Source organism: Acomys minous (genome assembly GCF_964271855.1).
Source record: "Acomys minous genome assembly, chromosome: 1".
In the NCBI taxonomy this organism is placed as follows: Eukaryota; Metazoa; Chordata; class Mammalia; order Rodentia; family Muridae; genus Acomys; species Acomys minous.
In genome coordinates this window covers 52,927,338-52,943,748 of record NC_140483.1, presented here as the reverse complement: position 1 = coordinate 52,943,748, position 16,411 = coordinate 52,927,338, and the positions used below count along the sequence as shown (strand labels likewise).

The 16,411-nt window shown below is 43.8% G+C and overlaps 1 protein-coding gene across 8 annotated transcripts in view; it reads right to left on the bottom strand.

The window, feature by feature from the left end:
• The window catches only part of NR5A2 (nuclear receptor subfamily 5 group A member 2), a 119,567-nt gene that overhangs the window by 41,665 nt on the left and 61,491 nt on the right, over nt 1-16,411 (bottom strand). For all 8 annotated transcript variants that reach the window (XM_084778820.1, XM_084778822.1, XM_084778823.1 and 5 more), the window contains one exon: nt 4,980-5,099. In XM_084778820.1, coding sequence (XP_084634946.1) covers nt 4,980-5,099 — 120 coding nt within the window. The remainder of the gene's footprint in view (nt 1-4,979; nt 5,100-16,411) is intronic.

The following is a 16,411-nucleotide window of genomic DNA, read 5'->3' as shown; positions in this document are numbered from 1 at the left end:
AAACAAAGCACAAACCCTGACACATTGAAATGTCTTCAGATCTAAAACTTTCTGAGTAGCAATATGACACTGCTAGTAACAAGCTCTGTGTAGTACACAAAATGAAGAACAAGTCTACTAACTCAAGCCTGGACTAACTGAATACACTGTGTACTACAACACATAAGTACATTGTAGTAAATCACTAATTAACTGGGCATGGTGGCACATGCCTTTAATCCCAGCACTCTGGAAGGCAGAGGCAGGTAGATCTGTGGTCTACAAAGAGAGTCCAGGACAGCCAGGGCTCTGACCTGGAAAGGTATATTAAAATGAAATATAAATGCACCTTCTTAGTTAATTTCGCTATTAAGATGAGGTTAGTTAAATTAGGTGTTCTTGAACTTTCAACAGGCCATTGATACTTAGTTTGAATGGCAGAACTGTGTACTTTAAAACAACACACTATGCACTACAGGAATCTTCCCAGGATTATCTATTTAATGAGAGACCTTTATTAAGACAGACCTCAAGAAATCAATTGGCATCTGAACACCTTTATAGCCATACATTTATTTACATGCTAATTTGAAAGCTCACACATGCTTATTAAATGGGGGCCCTGGCAACATTTCTTCCAAGGATAATTTATCAAATTGCACAGCTTTGAAGGAGAATGGATGATTCATTTCTGATAAATCACAGACCTGCAACTTCCTTACATTTTATTGCAAACATAATTATATTTTCATTGTTGGATGCAGAGTTTGTGCTCATTTCGGGAGCAGCTGGCCTTGTCTTTTATGTACTTAGTAAAATTAATTGATTGCTCTCTTACATGTAATCTTTACATCATTAAATTCAAGGGGGAGACCGAAGCGATGTTCTAAGCCAGTGTCCCCTCTGGATAAATTTCATTCGTCATGAAGATACAGAGATCATTTAAGCTAAATTGCTTTTAGCTCTAATGTCCAAAATTTTGATGACTGGGATATCTTAAGATTCTTGTCATTTTAACATGGTGCACAATAATAGATGGTATTAAGTACACTTTTCCGTTAGGGTGATGTTACAGTGGCTGTTAATTAGGTACCATACTAGAATCTGACCTCCTGTACACTAGTGTTATCTGATACGTACACCGGTAAAAGATACCAGCTAAATCAATTGCTTTGACAGTACTGAATATTAATGATAACCAGCCTTTTATTTTTGCCTCAGAGTTATTTAATTTGCACTTGTATCAATGGTTTTTCTGTGTAGCCGGATAGCCTCAAACTCACAAAGATCTGCTGGCCGCTGCCTCCCTGAGTGCTCGGATTACAGGCATGTGCAAATGTGCCCGGTGGTGGTGCACAATTTTAATCCCAGCACTCAGGAGGCAGAGGCAGGTGGGTCTCTGAACTCCAGACCAGCCTGGTCTACACAACAAGTACCAAACCAGCCAAGGCCTGTGTGTAAATTTGAAAAAATAAGGAAAAAAAGGAAAAAGAAAACACAATAAAATATAAGTTAAGATGTAATGCCAAGGGGCTGGAGAGATGGCTCAGAGGTTAAGAGCACTGACTACACTTCCAGAGGTCATGAGTTCAATCCCCAGCAACCACATGATGACTCACAACCATCATAATGTGATGTAATGCTCTCTTCTGATACGCAGGCAGAGCACCGTACATACGACAATAATAAGTAAATAAATCTTTAAAAAAAAAAAGATGTAATGCCAAACTCCATAGAGGTAATTAAAAAACCTTGGTGTGGAACATAGTGTGAGAAGCCTGGACACAGAGGCCTCAGCTCTATTACAGGTTCCTGAGGCAGCCATCTGTCTCCCATGCTCTCTTCTCTGTACTCTTTTCAGGCTTCAAGACAATTCCTAGGGACAACACACACACACACACACGTTTTTTTTTTTTTTTTTTTGCCACTTTGCACCTTCCTCATGTTCCTCCTTCTTTCCCTTTTCTCTTTGGGTTTTCTTCTTCTTTCTGGTGCTGCAGACTGAGCTCAGTACCTCACCCATTGCTAGGTAAACACTGTCACCACTCCACAGACCACTCCCCATTTTTACTGCATTGTCTTTTCTTCCCCCTTTGCTGTAACAGTTTCACTGGTTCACTGTAACACTCCACACACAGCTTGAGAAAGAGCAGCCACCACACCATTGCTTCAAGGGAAGAGGAAATTACTGCTTAGGGCTCTCTTTGTGTCAAGACTTTGGCCTTGATATTTATTTTAGTTAGGCTTCTATCAAAAGCAACTGGAGGGGGAGAGAGCTTGCTTCAGCTTACATGTCTTGACCACACTTCATCTTCTGGATGGTTCTACAGTGACTATGCTGCACAGTGCAAAGCACATCACAGGACAGTTGCTGCCACTGCCAAGCCGGATGGAGGGCGGGCCTCTCTTATCTGCAGGGCGGTGTCTAATAGTTCTGCTCTCATGTCTTTACTGCCCTCCATTTATTACTCTACCAGAAATACCTTTTACCCAAATGAAAAAGCATCTTTGTCACCTATGGGTGAGTGCCAGCCATGAAGCCTTAGAAGAGTTCTGCATGCTGTATTGGATGACCTTTTTAGAACACATTTCCATCTTGGAGTGAAAGTTCACACTTTAGTCAATCTATGGGATATAGGTTACTATGGCTCCATGTCAGTCTTGGTTAGAAGACTTGCTTTTTATTCCAGTATTACATAATTTTTTCCCTGTAATTTCTATTGTCATTTTCTCATGTGGGTATCACAATGGTCCCTACCAAACATGAAAAGAAACTGAGATTTCAATGATAGGCTGTTCTAACATCCACAGAGCATGTGTGCGTGTGTGTGCATAGAAAATGAAGTGTGGTCAGCACACACACACACACACACACACACACACACACACACACATTCTTCTCTCTATGTGTTTCTGTCTGTGTGTGTGTCCACTACCACACCCTCACCCCCAACCTTCTTGTGCTGTAGGAAAGCTCATGAACTCCTGTGCAGCAATTTGCCTTGTTTTCTCTGTAGCTGCAGGGGCATGAAAGGGAGTGGGGCTATGCTATGCTTCTCTTGCTTGCTCCATAGTTACCATAAATGAGAAAGCTTGGTTACAAGAGTCATCAGGTTGCTCACACGGGGGACTGGGCAGGGGACAGCTGGCAGCATCTGCACTGCAGGAAAGGAGTGAGGACAACTCTGAGGAGTCACCCTCCTTCCATCCTCACCCACCCACCAGAGTCAGATTCTGTGACTGTGCTTTGTTTTTAAAGATCAGAAAGACAGGACGAGAGATGTGCTTTCTCTACTTTTTGAACAGTAATTACTATTACTATAGGGCAGTACTCAAGGGGTGGGGGTGGGGGAAATACACTAGGAATAAGGAATGTTTCTAAAGAGCTCCAATGAAATGGCACAATCCTATTTCATTTAAGGAAATGAGGTTGAATTAATCCCTGACCTATGTGTTTTCCTTGTGTTGCAGCCTCTGGCTTGGCAAGGGTGGAGATGGTAAAATATATGCCGTATGATCAGCCTCAAATCTGGGGTGTTCCTTCCAAAGACTTGGGTCACAGAATGAAAACACCCAACGAAAATTAGAAGCACAGGAAGTCATATAGGCTCTCTCATCTCAAAAAATTTTTTTTCTCCACAGAGCTGCTGAGAACAAGGACCAGATAGTGGTGGAGACGGTCGAATTGATCCAGTCGGCAAAAGCTCTGAAATGGTGCTTGCTTTTAATTTGATTGGGAAACGTGATTTATTAATAAAACAGCAAATGGTGTGGAGACAGCCTTTCATTTTCAAATATGCACTGCTGTGGTTTCACAGCACATAAACATTTATGGCTGGACGTAAAAGATCACAGTGCCTGCGTGTCAGAGTCACGCTGGCTGAACGGTGCAGTGATGCCTTGAATAGCTGTGACCAGAGGGACTGAAGAGCTCACAGTGTACCGTGAGTGTGTAGTACCATCCAACCCGCTGTTTATTGGGAAGAGAGCTTAAAACCTATACAGATTCATACAAACCCTAAAAGGTTGGAATTAAGTCCATTGTATCTTTCCTCCCTTTCCAGAGATGTCTACATAGCAGTCTCTCCTTTGTCATGTGTTGTTCAAATGTCACCTTCTCAGTAAGGCCAAATGCTGTAATCCCTAGGTCCTACTGAAACACCTAGTCAGGAAGAGGTGCTCCTTCTTCTTTGTGATGGGCCCTGTTTCTTTATTATTCCTTTGCTCTAATATGCTGCGGATTTGTGAATTAGGTTATTATTGTCAACCTCATGCTACAACACTGCATTCCAGAAAGAAGGTATTTTTTGTTTTACTCCCAATATATAATACCAGTGCCTCTGCAAAGTGACCAGCACATAGTAGGATACCCAGCAAATATTTACCAATTTGGAAGCAAGTCCAACTTCATGGTGACTTTTCTGTTTGCTTTGTTAGTAAGTGGCTAGCTCTGGAAAATTGGAACTCCTCTCCCTCGCCCTGGCCTGCCTCCATGCCAGGTATCCCATGGGCAGCATCCTCCAATAGCAAAGATCCCAGGGCTGCTTGGGTAGCTCAGCAGTAGTGAGTACATGCCTAACATAAGCCAGACCCTGAGTTTTTATCTCTAGGACAGTCATCACCACCACCATCATAACAATAAGGATTCTCTGGGTTTGTAAAGGAGCCAGGATGGCTAGTTCATGCAGAAGCTGAAGGGGGAAAAACAAAACAGAGCACCAGTCCTATGGCTGAGTTTGATTTAGCTGTAGCTCTGGCCCTTGTACAAGGCTCCCCATCCTATAGACTGGCAGCAGGGAGCTGTTAGTCCATTTGCTTTTCCAACTTCATAATCAGAGTAGGAACCAATCATTTCTCAATTATTTGCAGCCAACCACTTCCCTTTAAGTCACAAGAGTGCTTCTGACCTAATAAAATTTCTGCCACTCTAAACATGCTTAATAAGGGAGGGTTTTTAAGTTTGTTTGTTTGCTTTGCTTTGCTTTGGTCTGGATACTCACGTGTTGCCCAGTAACCAGGAAGATGGAGCCTTCCTTCCCATACACCACTTGCCGGTAAATGTGGTCGAGGATCAAGAGCTCACTCCAGCAGTTCTGAAGCAGCTTCATTTGGTCATCAACCTGCAATTGAAAAACAAAAGAGTGTGTTGTTCGTTGCCTATTTGGTGTGGCATAATTTTCCACACAAGAGGACCAATAAGCAAGGAGGACCCCGACAATGACCGCTCAGACACAGGTGCTCAGCAACTACACAGCTGCTCCTGGAAAAATGCTCTATTTAGACAAATATTTCAGAATATAAACTAAGTATTCACAGGCAGTGAGCTGCTGGGAAAAGATGCTCTGTTAGATTGTTCTAGCTAGCATTACAGGAGCTGTTGGGAGTTTGGCTGTTGGGAGGCACAAGTGCTTGGATGGTCCTTAGCAGACTCTGATAGCATGATCCCAAACAGCCCATGCTCACATATGTAACAGTTAATACACATCTTACTGAGCTGCCAAACAGAGGGAAAACTAATGGGACAGCCTGAGGATTTCTGGAGGTGAAGGAGCAGTAGCTATATTGATCATGAGTGTTCACTACAATTCTTAATGCTGTCAGAGAAAGATCAACAAGGCTACTCTTGCCTGTGACTCCAGAAATTGGAACATCAGGACCATAGCACATAGGAAGCCAGACTGGAGACCTGATCTCAGAATAAAAACAAGTTGATGCCCTATACTAAAGTGGGTCTTTTTGTTTGTTGTTGTTGGTTTTTTTTTTTAATGATTTAAAAAATCCCACCATAAATCCCCTAAATGCCAAGGGTCAAGAGAAGTCAGGATCACTGTGAAGATGGAACGGACACGCCCCCATCCCTCCCTCCAGGGAATTGCATTAATTGACATATTTCCCTCACATACCATCTACACATCTATGATCTAAATGTGGAGAGAATCAATCTGCCATCACAGTCCATTCCTTCTAATGTAATGTACACCAAGCAAAGCCCTGGTGTTCTCAAATGCAAGATGCTCATGCTACACTTGTACAGAAACAATACATATCTCCTGGCACATGTCAGGAGATGCTTTAAGGAGTGCCTTAGGGGTTCTACTGCTGTGGTAAAACACAATGACATAGTCCATTGCCAAGGGAAGTCAGGGTAGGAATTCAAACAGGAGAGGGGCCTGGAGGTACCAGCTGATGCAGAGGGTGCTGCTTACTGGTCTGCCCCTCATGAGTGGCTGAGCCTACTAGGAACAGCAGCACTCACAAAGGGATAGGCCCCTCCCCCCCCAATCACTAATTAGGGAAATGCCCCAGACTCTAGGCCCTAGAGACTTGCTTACAAGCATGCATATAGTCATTTTCTCAGTTGAGGTGCCTTCTTCTCAAGTTGACATAATAACTACCCAGTGAAAAACCTTTGTATATTAGTTTAGCTTTGACTCTCGCAGATTGTGCTTTGGGCGTTGGCAGAATTGGCACTGTTCTGCTTAATGAGGTCTCAAGGATTTATTCTTGTTCCTTCCTCAAATCCGAGCTGTCTTCCAACTGTACTGAGAGGTTATGAAAAGTTTCTAAATAAAATTAACTTAACTCACATTAATAAACTCCTTGAGAGCTGTGCGTGGTGGCACACACCTTTAATCCCAGGAGGCAGAGACAGGCGGATTGCTGTGAGTTCCAGGCCAGCCTGGTTTACAAAGTGAATCCAGCCCAGCCAGGGCTACAGAGTGAAAGCCTGTCTTGAACCCTGTGCCCACCCTCTACCAAAAAAAACAAAAACAAAAAAACAAACAACAACAACAAAAAGCCCTCCTTGATTTGTTGGGTTTTTGTTTTTATTTTGAGACAAGGTCTTACTTTGTAGTGTGGTTGCCTCCTAAAGTGCCAGGATTAATAAAAGGTGGCCTCTCTGGTCACTTAAAAAAAAAGTGACTCAATGAGACTCTGGATAGTTGACACATGCGGGCAAGAGGTGGTGGCCAACTTGATCTTCGTAGGGCTGGGACACAGTGAACATGGTCAAAACACTGGGCTTGGGTACGAACAAGGATTTAACACATGGCTTCTGGACTTCCGTCTGAGAGCCTGGCTGAACCATTTCAGTTCCAAGCTGTATCTTCTGAACTAAAGCATGCGAAGTGGTTTTATTATGTGCACGGGATGACAAACTGGGCATTGATAGTGCATGCCTATACATTCTAGCACCGAGAGGGCTGGGTAAGAGAAGAGAGTTTAGGCTAGCCTGGGCTAGAGAGCAAGTTCAAGGCAACTTGAGTTAAAGAGAAACATCTGTGGTGTGGGCGTGGGGGGGGGGATGTGAAACAGTAAACAAATGAAGAAACAACAGGCAGAAGTAAACAACTAGAAAGTTGTGTTTGTGAGGGGACACAGGGTTGGGAATATAGCCCAGTGGAAAAGCACCTGCTGAGCATGTGTAGAGCCCTGGTTTTTGCCTTCAGTATCTCCTACCCGGGCCCCAACTTCCAAATCCCAGCTGCATAGACTGAAGCTAACACTGAGCTGAGGGACAGGCAAGTGTCTTCCTTCAGAAAAACTGGACACCACTAAGAATTCCGTTTGTGTTTTCAGAATTAGGATTTGAACCAAGGCAAATGCTTTACATTTATTTGGTTGGCCTAAGAGTAGGGCTCTGGTATGAAAGGATTAACAAAGTTAGCACAATCTCTGCCTTTGTGGAAACCACTTGCTTGGCCCAGCACCCAGTGGCTTAGTTGACAGTAGGAATTCTGGAGTCTACACAGAACGTTGCATGGCTTCGTGAGGGGCAGGGCAGGGATGGGTGGGGGCAGTAGCTAGGTACTTTATCCTCGGCCATGGGCTGACTGCAGGTGAGGTGCTTGTGTCCTGAAGACCCAGCAACTGCCATGTTATTGTACCCAGAGCAGACTGCCCTCTCTCTCTCTCTCTCTCTCTCTCTCTCTCTCTCTCTCTCTCCGATGCTAAGGGTGATTTAAGAGCAAAGTGCAGGCTGCTCCTCTGGTTTTTATTACACTCTCACATGCTATCAGCATCTTATTTCAAATTTATCAGTCTACAATGGCAATTTGGCTCCATTCATTTTTTTAAAATGTGGTAATGAAGCTTTGGTTATTTACTTAGCACTCCTTTCAGGGAAACCCAAACACTGTACTTTGAGACACTGTATAGCACTTCCAGGAGGTGGGGCAAGGCAGCCCTCCTAAGTCCACGCCTGCAAGCAGAATGAGGATTTAGGCTTAAGAACCTATTTATTTATACAGCAAGGAAATTTATTGTGATTGAGCACGCCTTTTGCCCTAGTACTAAGGAGGCAGAGGCAGGCAGATCTGTGAGTTCGAGGCCAGCCTGCTCTACAGAGTGAGTTCCAAGGCAGCCAGAGTTGTTACACAGAGAGACCCTGCCTCAAAACCAAACAAGAACAGCAAAGATAAAAATAGTATTTTTGAAGTAAGTAAAGAAAGAGTAAAGGGGGTTGTCATGGCCATGGGGGAAGGTGAATGGGCATTAAAGACACACGTTTCCCAGGTCTCCCCTGTTCCTAGTTTTTACATATAACATAGGAGACACTGTTACTGTAAAGGAGCTTGCCCTTGGTAAGGACCTCCGGACTGACTATAATTTCAACACTCCCTACCGAGCACTTGAGCCTTGGTTTGAAAAGGTTTTTATATCAACATTCTGTTGCATTGTTTTCCATAACTGACCCTGTGATATTTTATGAGATCTTGAAATTGGTGAGAGTGCAGCTTCATGCTGCTCGGGATAGCATTACCTTCATGAGCATTGTGAATAAGGGGCTGAGAAAAGACAGTACATTCTTCTCTATCTTTAGTCCTGGCTCTCTCTCTCTCTCTCTCTTTCTCTGTGTGTGTGTGTGTGTGTGTGTGTGTGTCTGTGCGCACACATGAGCACATGCATGCATGCCTGTGTGCACACACACATATGTATATATACTTATACATATATATATGTATATATACTTATACATATATATATATATATATATATATATATACACTTATAATTTAATAATAGGGCTAGAGAGATGGCTCAGTAGTTAAGAGCACTGTTTACTCTTCCAGAGGTCCTGAGTTCAATTCCCAGCAACCACATGGTGCATCTATAATATGATCTGATGCCCTCTTCTGGCATGCAGGTGTACATGCGTACAGAGCACTCATATACATAAAATAAAAAAATAAATATTTAAATATATATAGTATATTCATATATGTACCATATATTTAATATTTAAATATAGCTAATATTTAAATATTATATATATGATGAAAAAGTAACTTACTTTTTAAAAGAAAATTCTGCTGCCATTAATGCTATGATATTAAGGGTGGCATTTGGGGAGCCCAGGAAAAGTAAAACTTCAAACTAGTAATTAGCAATAGCACCCCCTGTAAGCCTTGGTCATCTGCTATAATAAAAGGAAGGGCTTATCTCAGAAACTAGTTACTCATCAGAGAAACTATTTACACTGTTATTTTAGACGAGGGTGTAATGGGACACAAGCCTCATATTGTTATGAATCGAGGCTTCCCACAGCCCAGCCTGTTAATCATTAGAAGTGTGCGCATTCTCCTGTGGAGAGAGGACCTGGCAAACAACTTGAAGAAGAAAAATGTATAGATCTTTCTCAACTCCACGTTCAAGTTATCAAGGCTTTCTGTTATGGCCTCTCCCTCCCCTTGAGCAGTTCAGAGGCTGATAGGTTGGGTATTTCACTTAGCCCCTTGTAGAGAGTGGGATTTTTGTTTTTGTTTTTTAATTTGGTCATATCCTTTTCCTTTCCCAATTGGCCCACATCCTTCCCAATCCAGTTCTTTCAAAAAACCAAACCAAACCAAAATCCACCAAAACCCCACCAAACAAACAAAAAACAAAACAAAACAAAAAAACCCTAGTACCACAGCATAACAATAATAACAATCCCCTCATCCCCCCCCAATGCCAGAAAAGCATAGAATTCATCTTGTCTTGGCCAGCTACTGAGATGGGGCCTGCCCTGGAGTGTGGACAATACACACAGTACCAGTCAATTGGAGAAAACAGACTGGCCCTCTCCATGCAGGTATCCAGTTGAAACTAGCTTCTTGGTTGGAGGTGGCCCCCTTCCCCTTCTCTGTTTACAGGGCTTTTCTAAGCCACGATTCACTTGTGGTTGCACTTTCAAAATGATGCTTTCAGGAAGGCATTCTACTGAAGTGAACAGGTGGGTCAAAGCAGACATGAGCCAATTTCTCAATTTGGACCATGAGCATGGTGCGATGTTGTTTAAAATGGGGTTGTGTGAGGTGAGAGACAGGAGTAAGACATACTCTGTGCTTTTAAGGATTCACTCAGCTGGGCATGGTGGTGCACACTTTTAATCCCAGCACTCGGAGAGGCAGAGGCAGGCAGATCTCTGTGAGTTCGAGGCCAGCCTGGTCTACAGAGTGAGTTCCAGGGCAACCAGGGCTGTTACACAGAGAAACCCTGTCTGGAAAAACAAAACAAAGACAAAAACAAAAAAGAACCCACACACCAATGGCAGGAGCAGACTAAACCAGATGCTCACCGTTCCCCTAGGGTGACGGAAAGGTAAGCATGAATGGGAATTCACCATGTAGAGCAGAGCCTTTTATGTAGCACTGGCTGTCCTGGAACCTACTGTGTAGACCAGGGTAGCCTTGAACTCAGAGATCTGCCTGCCTCTGCCTCCTTAATAAAGACAAGTGCCACCATGCCTGGCCAATGTAGAAATTTTAAATAAATCTCCACAAGCATTATACACTTCTGTTAGGATAACTCCTGATTCCAAATAGTTTAAAAGTGAAAGAAAAACAAACAAACAAAATAAACAAAACAAAAAACCAGAAAAAACGAGGGCTGATGAAATGGCCTGGTGAGTTGCAGCGCTTGCTGCCATCCCAGGAATCCACTGGGCAGAAGGAAAAAGCAGGTGCCTGCCAGCTGTCCTCTGACCTTCCCCAACAAAACATTCCCTCCAAAATAAATGTGTATACACACACACACACACACACACACACACACACACACACACACACACACACACATGCTTTAAACATTCTTTACCATCACTACAAACAATAGCAAGGTACTTTTTGTCACCCAGCCCAAAGCAAGCAAACAAACAAATCTCTGAAGGTGGGTCACCATTTCTTTTTCCAGCAGTGGTGACATTTATATAAGTCTACTCAAAAGCAGTGAGAAAAATCGAAACCTACACCAGCCAAAAGCCAGCTTAATAAGCTACAATAAGAACCTGCTTCAGGCAAGACAGGCACATGGCTACCTTAATCCTTTAGTGCTTTATAAAGAACACAGATGATTATCTAAAACCCGTATAATAAACTGCTACAAAGTCCAGGAAAAAAAAAAAGATTTCACATTAACAATGATTAAACAAGCACTAAAAACCATACTGAACCAGAGAACTAACAGCCAGTAAACTTCCTAGTCAGTTAATGCAAAGCTGGTAGATTTACCGTCCTTCCAATTGTATTGTTGTTGTTCAATAAAAGAACAGATTAGACACGAGCCCTGTTTTTGCTGATGGGAAAACTGAAGTACCAAAGTTACGTATTCTTTGTGGCAGGGTTCTCCTAAACCAAGGAGCCAGGATGTGGAAAGCTCACGACTTAGTGACCAGGCGTACAGTATCACCTCTCTGGAGAACACTCCCAAATTGCTTTAGAAGCCCTTCAGAGAGCTGCGCCTTCTACAGCTCCCCCCCCCCCCCCCCCCATTATCGGCTCCATCTCTGCTGCCTTTGCCTGAGCTTTCTCTTGTAACAGTCACCTATGTATGCTGATTTGATTTTGGGGGTTGCAAACCTGACCATTTTTTCAACTTGAAAATTAAAATATTGACAATAACCTTCACTATGTAATCAAAAACAGGGTCAACACCCCCAACAACCCCCCTGGCCCCCCCCCCCCACCAAAGTCTCCCACCTGCAGCAAGGTCATAGCCTGAGGATAAAAGGGGGCTGGCTGTCGTCATAGGCTACCGTATTCTCTCCAGTGGGCCTAACCAGTGGAGCTGGGATGCAGAATGAAGGAGGGCAGCATCCCTCGGGCAGTGTCTAACACCAGCATTCAGTGAACAGAAAACTAACCAACACCACCTGGAGCCACTGAATGTGGGACACCGCAGCCCTAGATCTCAGGATCCCCTAGGGAAAGGGCAGAGACTGTTCAACAGTGGACATTCAGAATCACGATGAGTCCTTGACAAGCTCACCATGTCCTCTAGGAAGAAAGGAAGTGTGTGGGGGGAGGGGGTTGGGGGAGTGAGGAAGAGGAGAAGGTCTGGAACTTGTCTCAGTGAACTTCTATCAAAAATCAGCTACCTTTTTTCAGTCTTGTGTTTCCAAAGGTAAGGCTTCATTATTCGGGCTGTCAGTGCCTAAGGCCTTGTTTCCAAGGGATGGGAATGCAAGGTTACTTTCAGTGAAGTTGTGCTTGTGCCAGGGAGTGAACGTGAAGCACTAAGAAATATCTCTCTGAGTTTAGTGAACTAGGCTGCACAGAAGATGTAAATATTAAATATCGCTATTGAGAAAATGCCTGTAGTCTCAGCACTACAAGAGGCTTAGCCTTAAGTTTAGCCTGGCCTACACTGAGGGATCCTTTCCAAAGACCTATGCATGGGAGCCAAAGGGATACCTTAGTGGTTTAGGGCGTGGGATGCTCTTCCAGAGGGCCTGGGTCCATCTCCCAGCACCCACACAGGCTGCTAACAACTGCATATAGCTGTATGGGGTCCGCCTCCCCCTTCTAGTGTGAAGGCATGCATGTGGACAAAACACCCATGCAGTTAAATACATCTTTAAAAATAGATAGGGACTAGTTCACCAAAACCCAACTGTCTTGTCAGATTATAAACACATCCCAATAACTCTATAAACGGTATCTTTGGCATTCTCTGAAGACTTGATGAATACATGACCAGGTTCTTAAATCAAGAACTTACAAAGAATTGAAGGAACAAGTCTTGGTTTGTCAGCTAGTGTGTGAATCCATGGCCAAGGGGCTCCAAGCTGATATAGCTGAGCTCCAGCTGTGCCCATGGTCACTATGTCCCTCAAATGATATACATGCAACCAGGGACAAACACATAACATGCTCTTGCTCAGAACAGGTGCAGTGCCATCCAAACCAATAAAAGAAAGAAAAACAACTGAGATGCTAAGCGAAGTAAAAGGTGATGAAAGAGGCTGGTGAACTAGAAAAATATTTTAAAGTACATGGATGGCAAATACTTTCTAGAGCTTTTTCTTACTGGGCAAAGAAGCCACAACCTATTTTCTCTTCTTCAGTTCAGAAATTTCTTGTTTGTGATTAAGACAACATTCTCACCTGTTTGGCCTGGAAGACACTATGCAAGCAGAAGATGAATTGCATTTACAGGGGTGTGCTGGCTAGTTTTATGTCATTTTGGGGAAAGGAGCCTCAGTTGAGAAAATGTACCTACTAGATTGATCTGTGGGTACTGCTATACTTGGGCAGACAGTAAGAAGGCAGGCTGAGAGCTGGGCATGGTGGCGAACGCCTTTAATAATCCTAGCGCTCATGAGGCAGAGGCAGGCAGATTGCTGTGAGTTCGAGGTCAGCCTGGTCTACAAAGAGAAACCCTGTCTTGGAAAAACCAAAAAAGAAGAGGGCAGGCTGGTGAGTAGCAGCCCACATAGCCTCTGCTTCAGTTCCTGTTGCTAGGTTCCTGGCTTGAGCTCCTATCCCCAATTCCCTTGATGATGGACTATAAGCTCTTCCCTAAGTTGTTTAAAAAGTATTTTTAGGGAGCTGGAGAGCTGGCTCAGTAGTAGAGATTACTGACTGCTCTTCCAGAGGACCAGGGTTCAATTCCCAGCTCCCTCATGTCAGGTCACAATTGTCTGTAAGTCTAGGATCCAACACACACCCACCCACACACACACACACACACCCACACACACACACACACCCACACACACCCCTTCAGGGCTGACCATTATGTACTAGACAACCAATAAGGGGGCTCATCCTTGGGCGGGGCTAATTACCCTCCTCCCAGCAGTAACTGATTCCCTTTAGTTTTTTGTTTTGTTTTGTTTTTTATCTAGGTGTGGGAATCCCATGAAAATTTCCCTCTTCCATCTTAGCATGTCCATTTATATTGTCATTGCTCCAAACCACAACTGGACACAATGCAGCGATCAACAGGTTGTGTGAAACATAGTCCCAACAGATACATCTATACTGTATCTCATGAACTGATGGCCCAGTGAACATCCTGGAAGGAGGGTCAGAAACACTCTAAGGGCCAAAACACCAGGAAGTCTGCTCGGAAACAGTCTCCCCTAGAAAGGACTGCAGAAACCCAAGCTGCTTCCTTTCGGTCTTGGTGTTTTACCACAGCAATAGAAAACCTGAGTAAGATGGTGTATTTTCTGTTGGCTTAATTCCAATGTCAAGAAAGGATTTGTGAATATGCTGACATCTTTATAATCACGTGATGGAGTTGTGTCTATAGCCCGCTCTTCCAGTCACTTAGCAGTAAGCATGCCACCAGGCCAAGGAGAATGGCAGGCGTGTGACAGGTCCATCAACTAGTATCTTAGATTAAGAATGGAAGAAGGGACTGGCTGTCACATCCTTTGTGAAATAAAATATTAAAAACAAGGAATTCCCGAAATCTGTGGATAAATGGATTGAGCTAGAAATGATCATAATGAGTGAGTTACCCCAGAAGCAGAAAGACTCAAATGGTATATACTCACTTATATCTGCATATTAGCCCAAGGGGCATGTCCCACGAAAGCCTTCACTTACCAGGAAACTGAGACAGAGGGGAGGACATTCTAGTGGGACTCTAGATGAGAGAATCATGGGAGAATGGCAAAGTAGAAGGATCCAGAGGGTCCTAGAAGCCTACAAGTAGAACATTATGATAGGCAGATTTGGGCACAGCGGTCCCGCTCAAACTAAGGCACCAGCCAAGGACAATACAAGCGGTAAACCTTAAACCCCTACCCAGATCTAGACAATGGACAGAACACTCTCCACAGTAGAGTGGAGAGTGGGATATTACTTTCTCACATACTCTGGTGCCTCACCTTTGACCATGTCCCCTGGAGGGGGAGACCTGGTGGCACTCAGAGGAAGGACAGCAGGTTACCAAGAAGAGACTTGATACCCTATGAACATATACAGGGGGAGGTAATCCCCCTCAGGAACAGTCATAGGGGAGGAGAATAAGGGGAAAATGGGAGGGAGGGAAGAATGGGAGGATACAAGGGATGGGATAACCATTGAGATGTAACAAGAATAAATTAATAAAGGAGAAAAAAATAAAAAGGCTGGGGTGGTAGCACCTGCCTATAATCCCAGCACTTGAGAAGATAGAGGCAGGTGGATCTCTGTGAGTTCGAGGCCAGCCTGGTCTGTCCAGGACAGTGAGGGCTACACAGAGAAACATTGTCTCAAAAAACAAAAAACAAAACAAAACAAAACAACAAAGAAAAGAAAAAGAAAAAAGTGTTTAGAGGCTTACATGGCCTTGCTCCTTCCCTTTCAGCTGCTTCAAGCAGGCAGTTAGCCAAAAAAGGGGAGGTGGGGGAAACAACCCAGTGGCCTAAATATCTTTCACCAAAAACACAACTAAAATTAGGACAGAAGTGAAGCCACAGTCCCCTGGGGCTCTTCAGTGATGGGAATTGCTGGGCACAAATGTTCCTAGGAGCCTTTTCCTTTTGAGTTCCCCAGCGATACACAAACAGGACCTGTTCCTTTGACATGGTTCAAATTCCTCTTTCAGGTCTCGATGCCAAGTGTAGGAGTGCTCTGTCTTCAGAGGCACCCAGAAATGGGTTCACAGAAGAGGCTGGCAGCTAGCCAAGAACTCCAGGGTTAGAAGTTGGATCTCAAGGTGCAGAAAGGTTATTTCTAGGTAAACCAAACAATTTCTGCTTTGTGAAAAGTTTTTCAACAAGTGTATACCGGGAAATATTTATCCCAGTGGTGCTCTAAACTTAGCACACTAGTGCTAAATGGGTCACATGAAAACTCTCTGTCACCGGCAGTGTAAACGGCACCCACCTACCCACACACCACTCAGAATGAGGGTTCACCCATAATCTTCTATGCTGAGCCACACCCTGGTCCTGGTTCTGCACTCACTGTCTATGCTTAACTACTGCTTACTTGCTCAAGATGGAAAAGGTAGAGTATCTTTGGTCTAATGATGTAATTTTAAGAAGAAATTCAGGATGGGTGGGCTATAATTTTGGAACATTGACTGCACGTGCCAGAAACAGAGGAGAAATCCCCTCAACCCCGACTACTGCACTATGCTTGTTATAAAGGAACAACCTCCTTGTTTCTGTTGCTTGGCACAGTGGTACACGCCTGCAATCCCAGCTCTCTGGGAGGCAGAGGCAGGATCT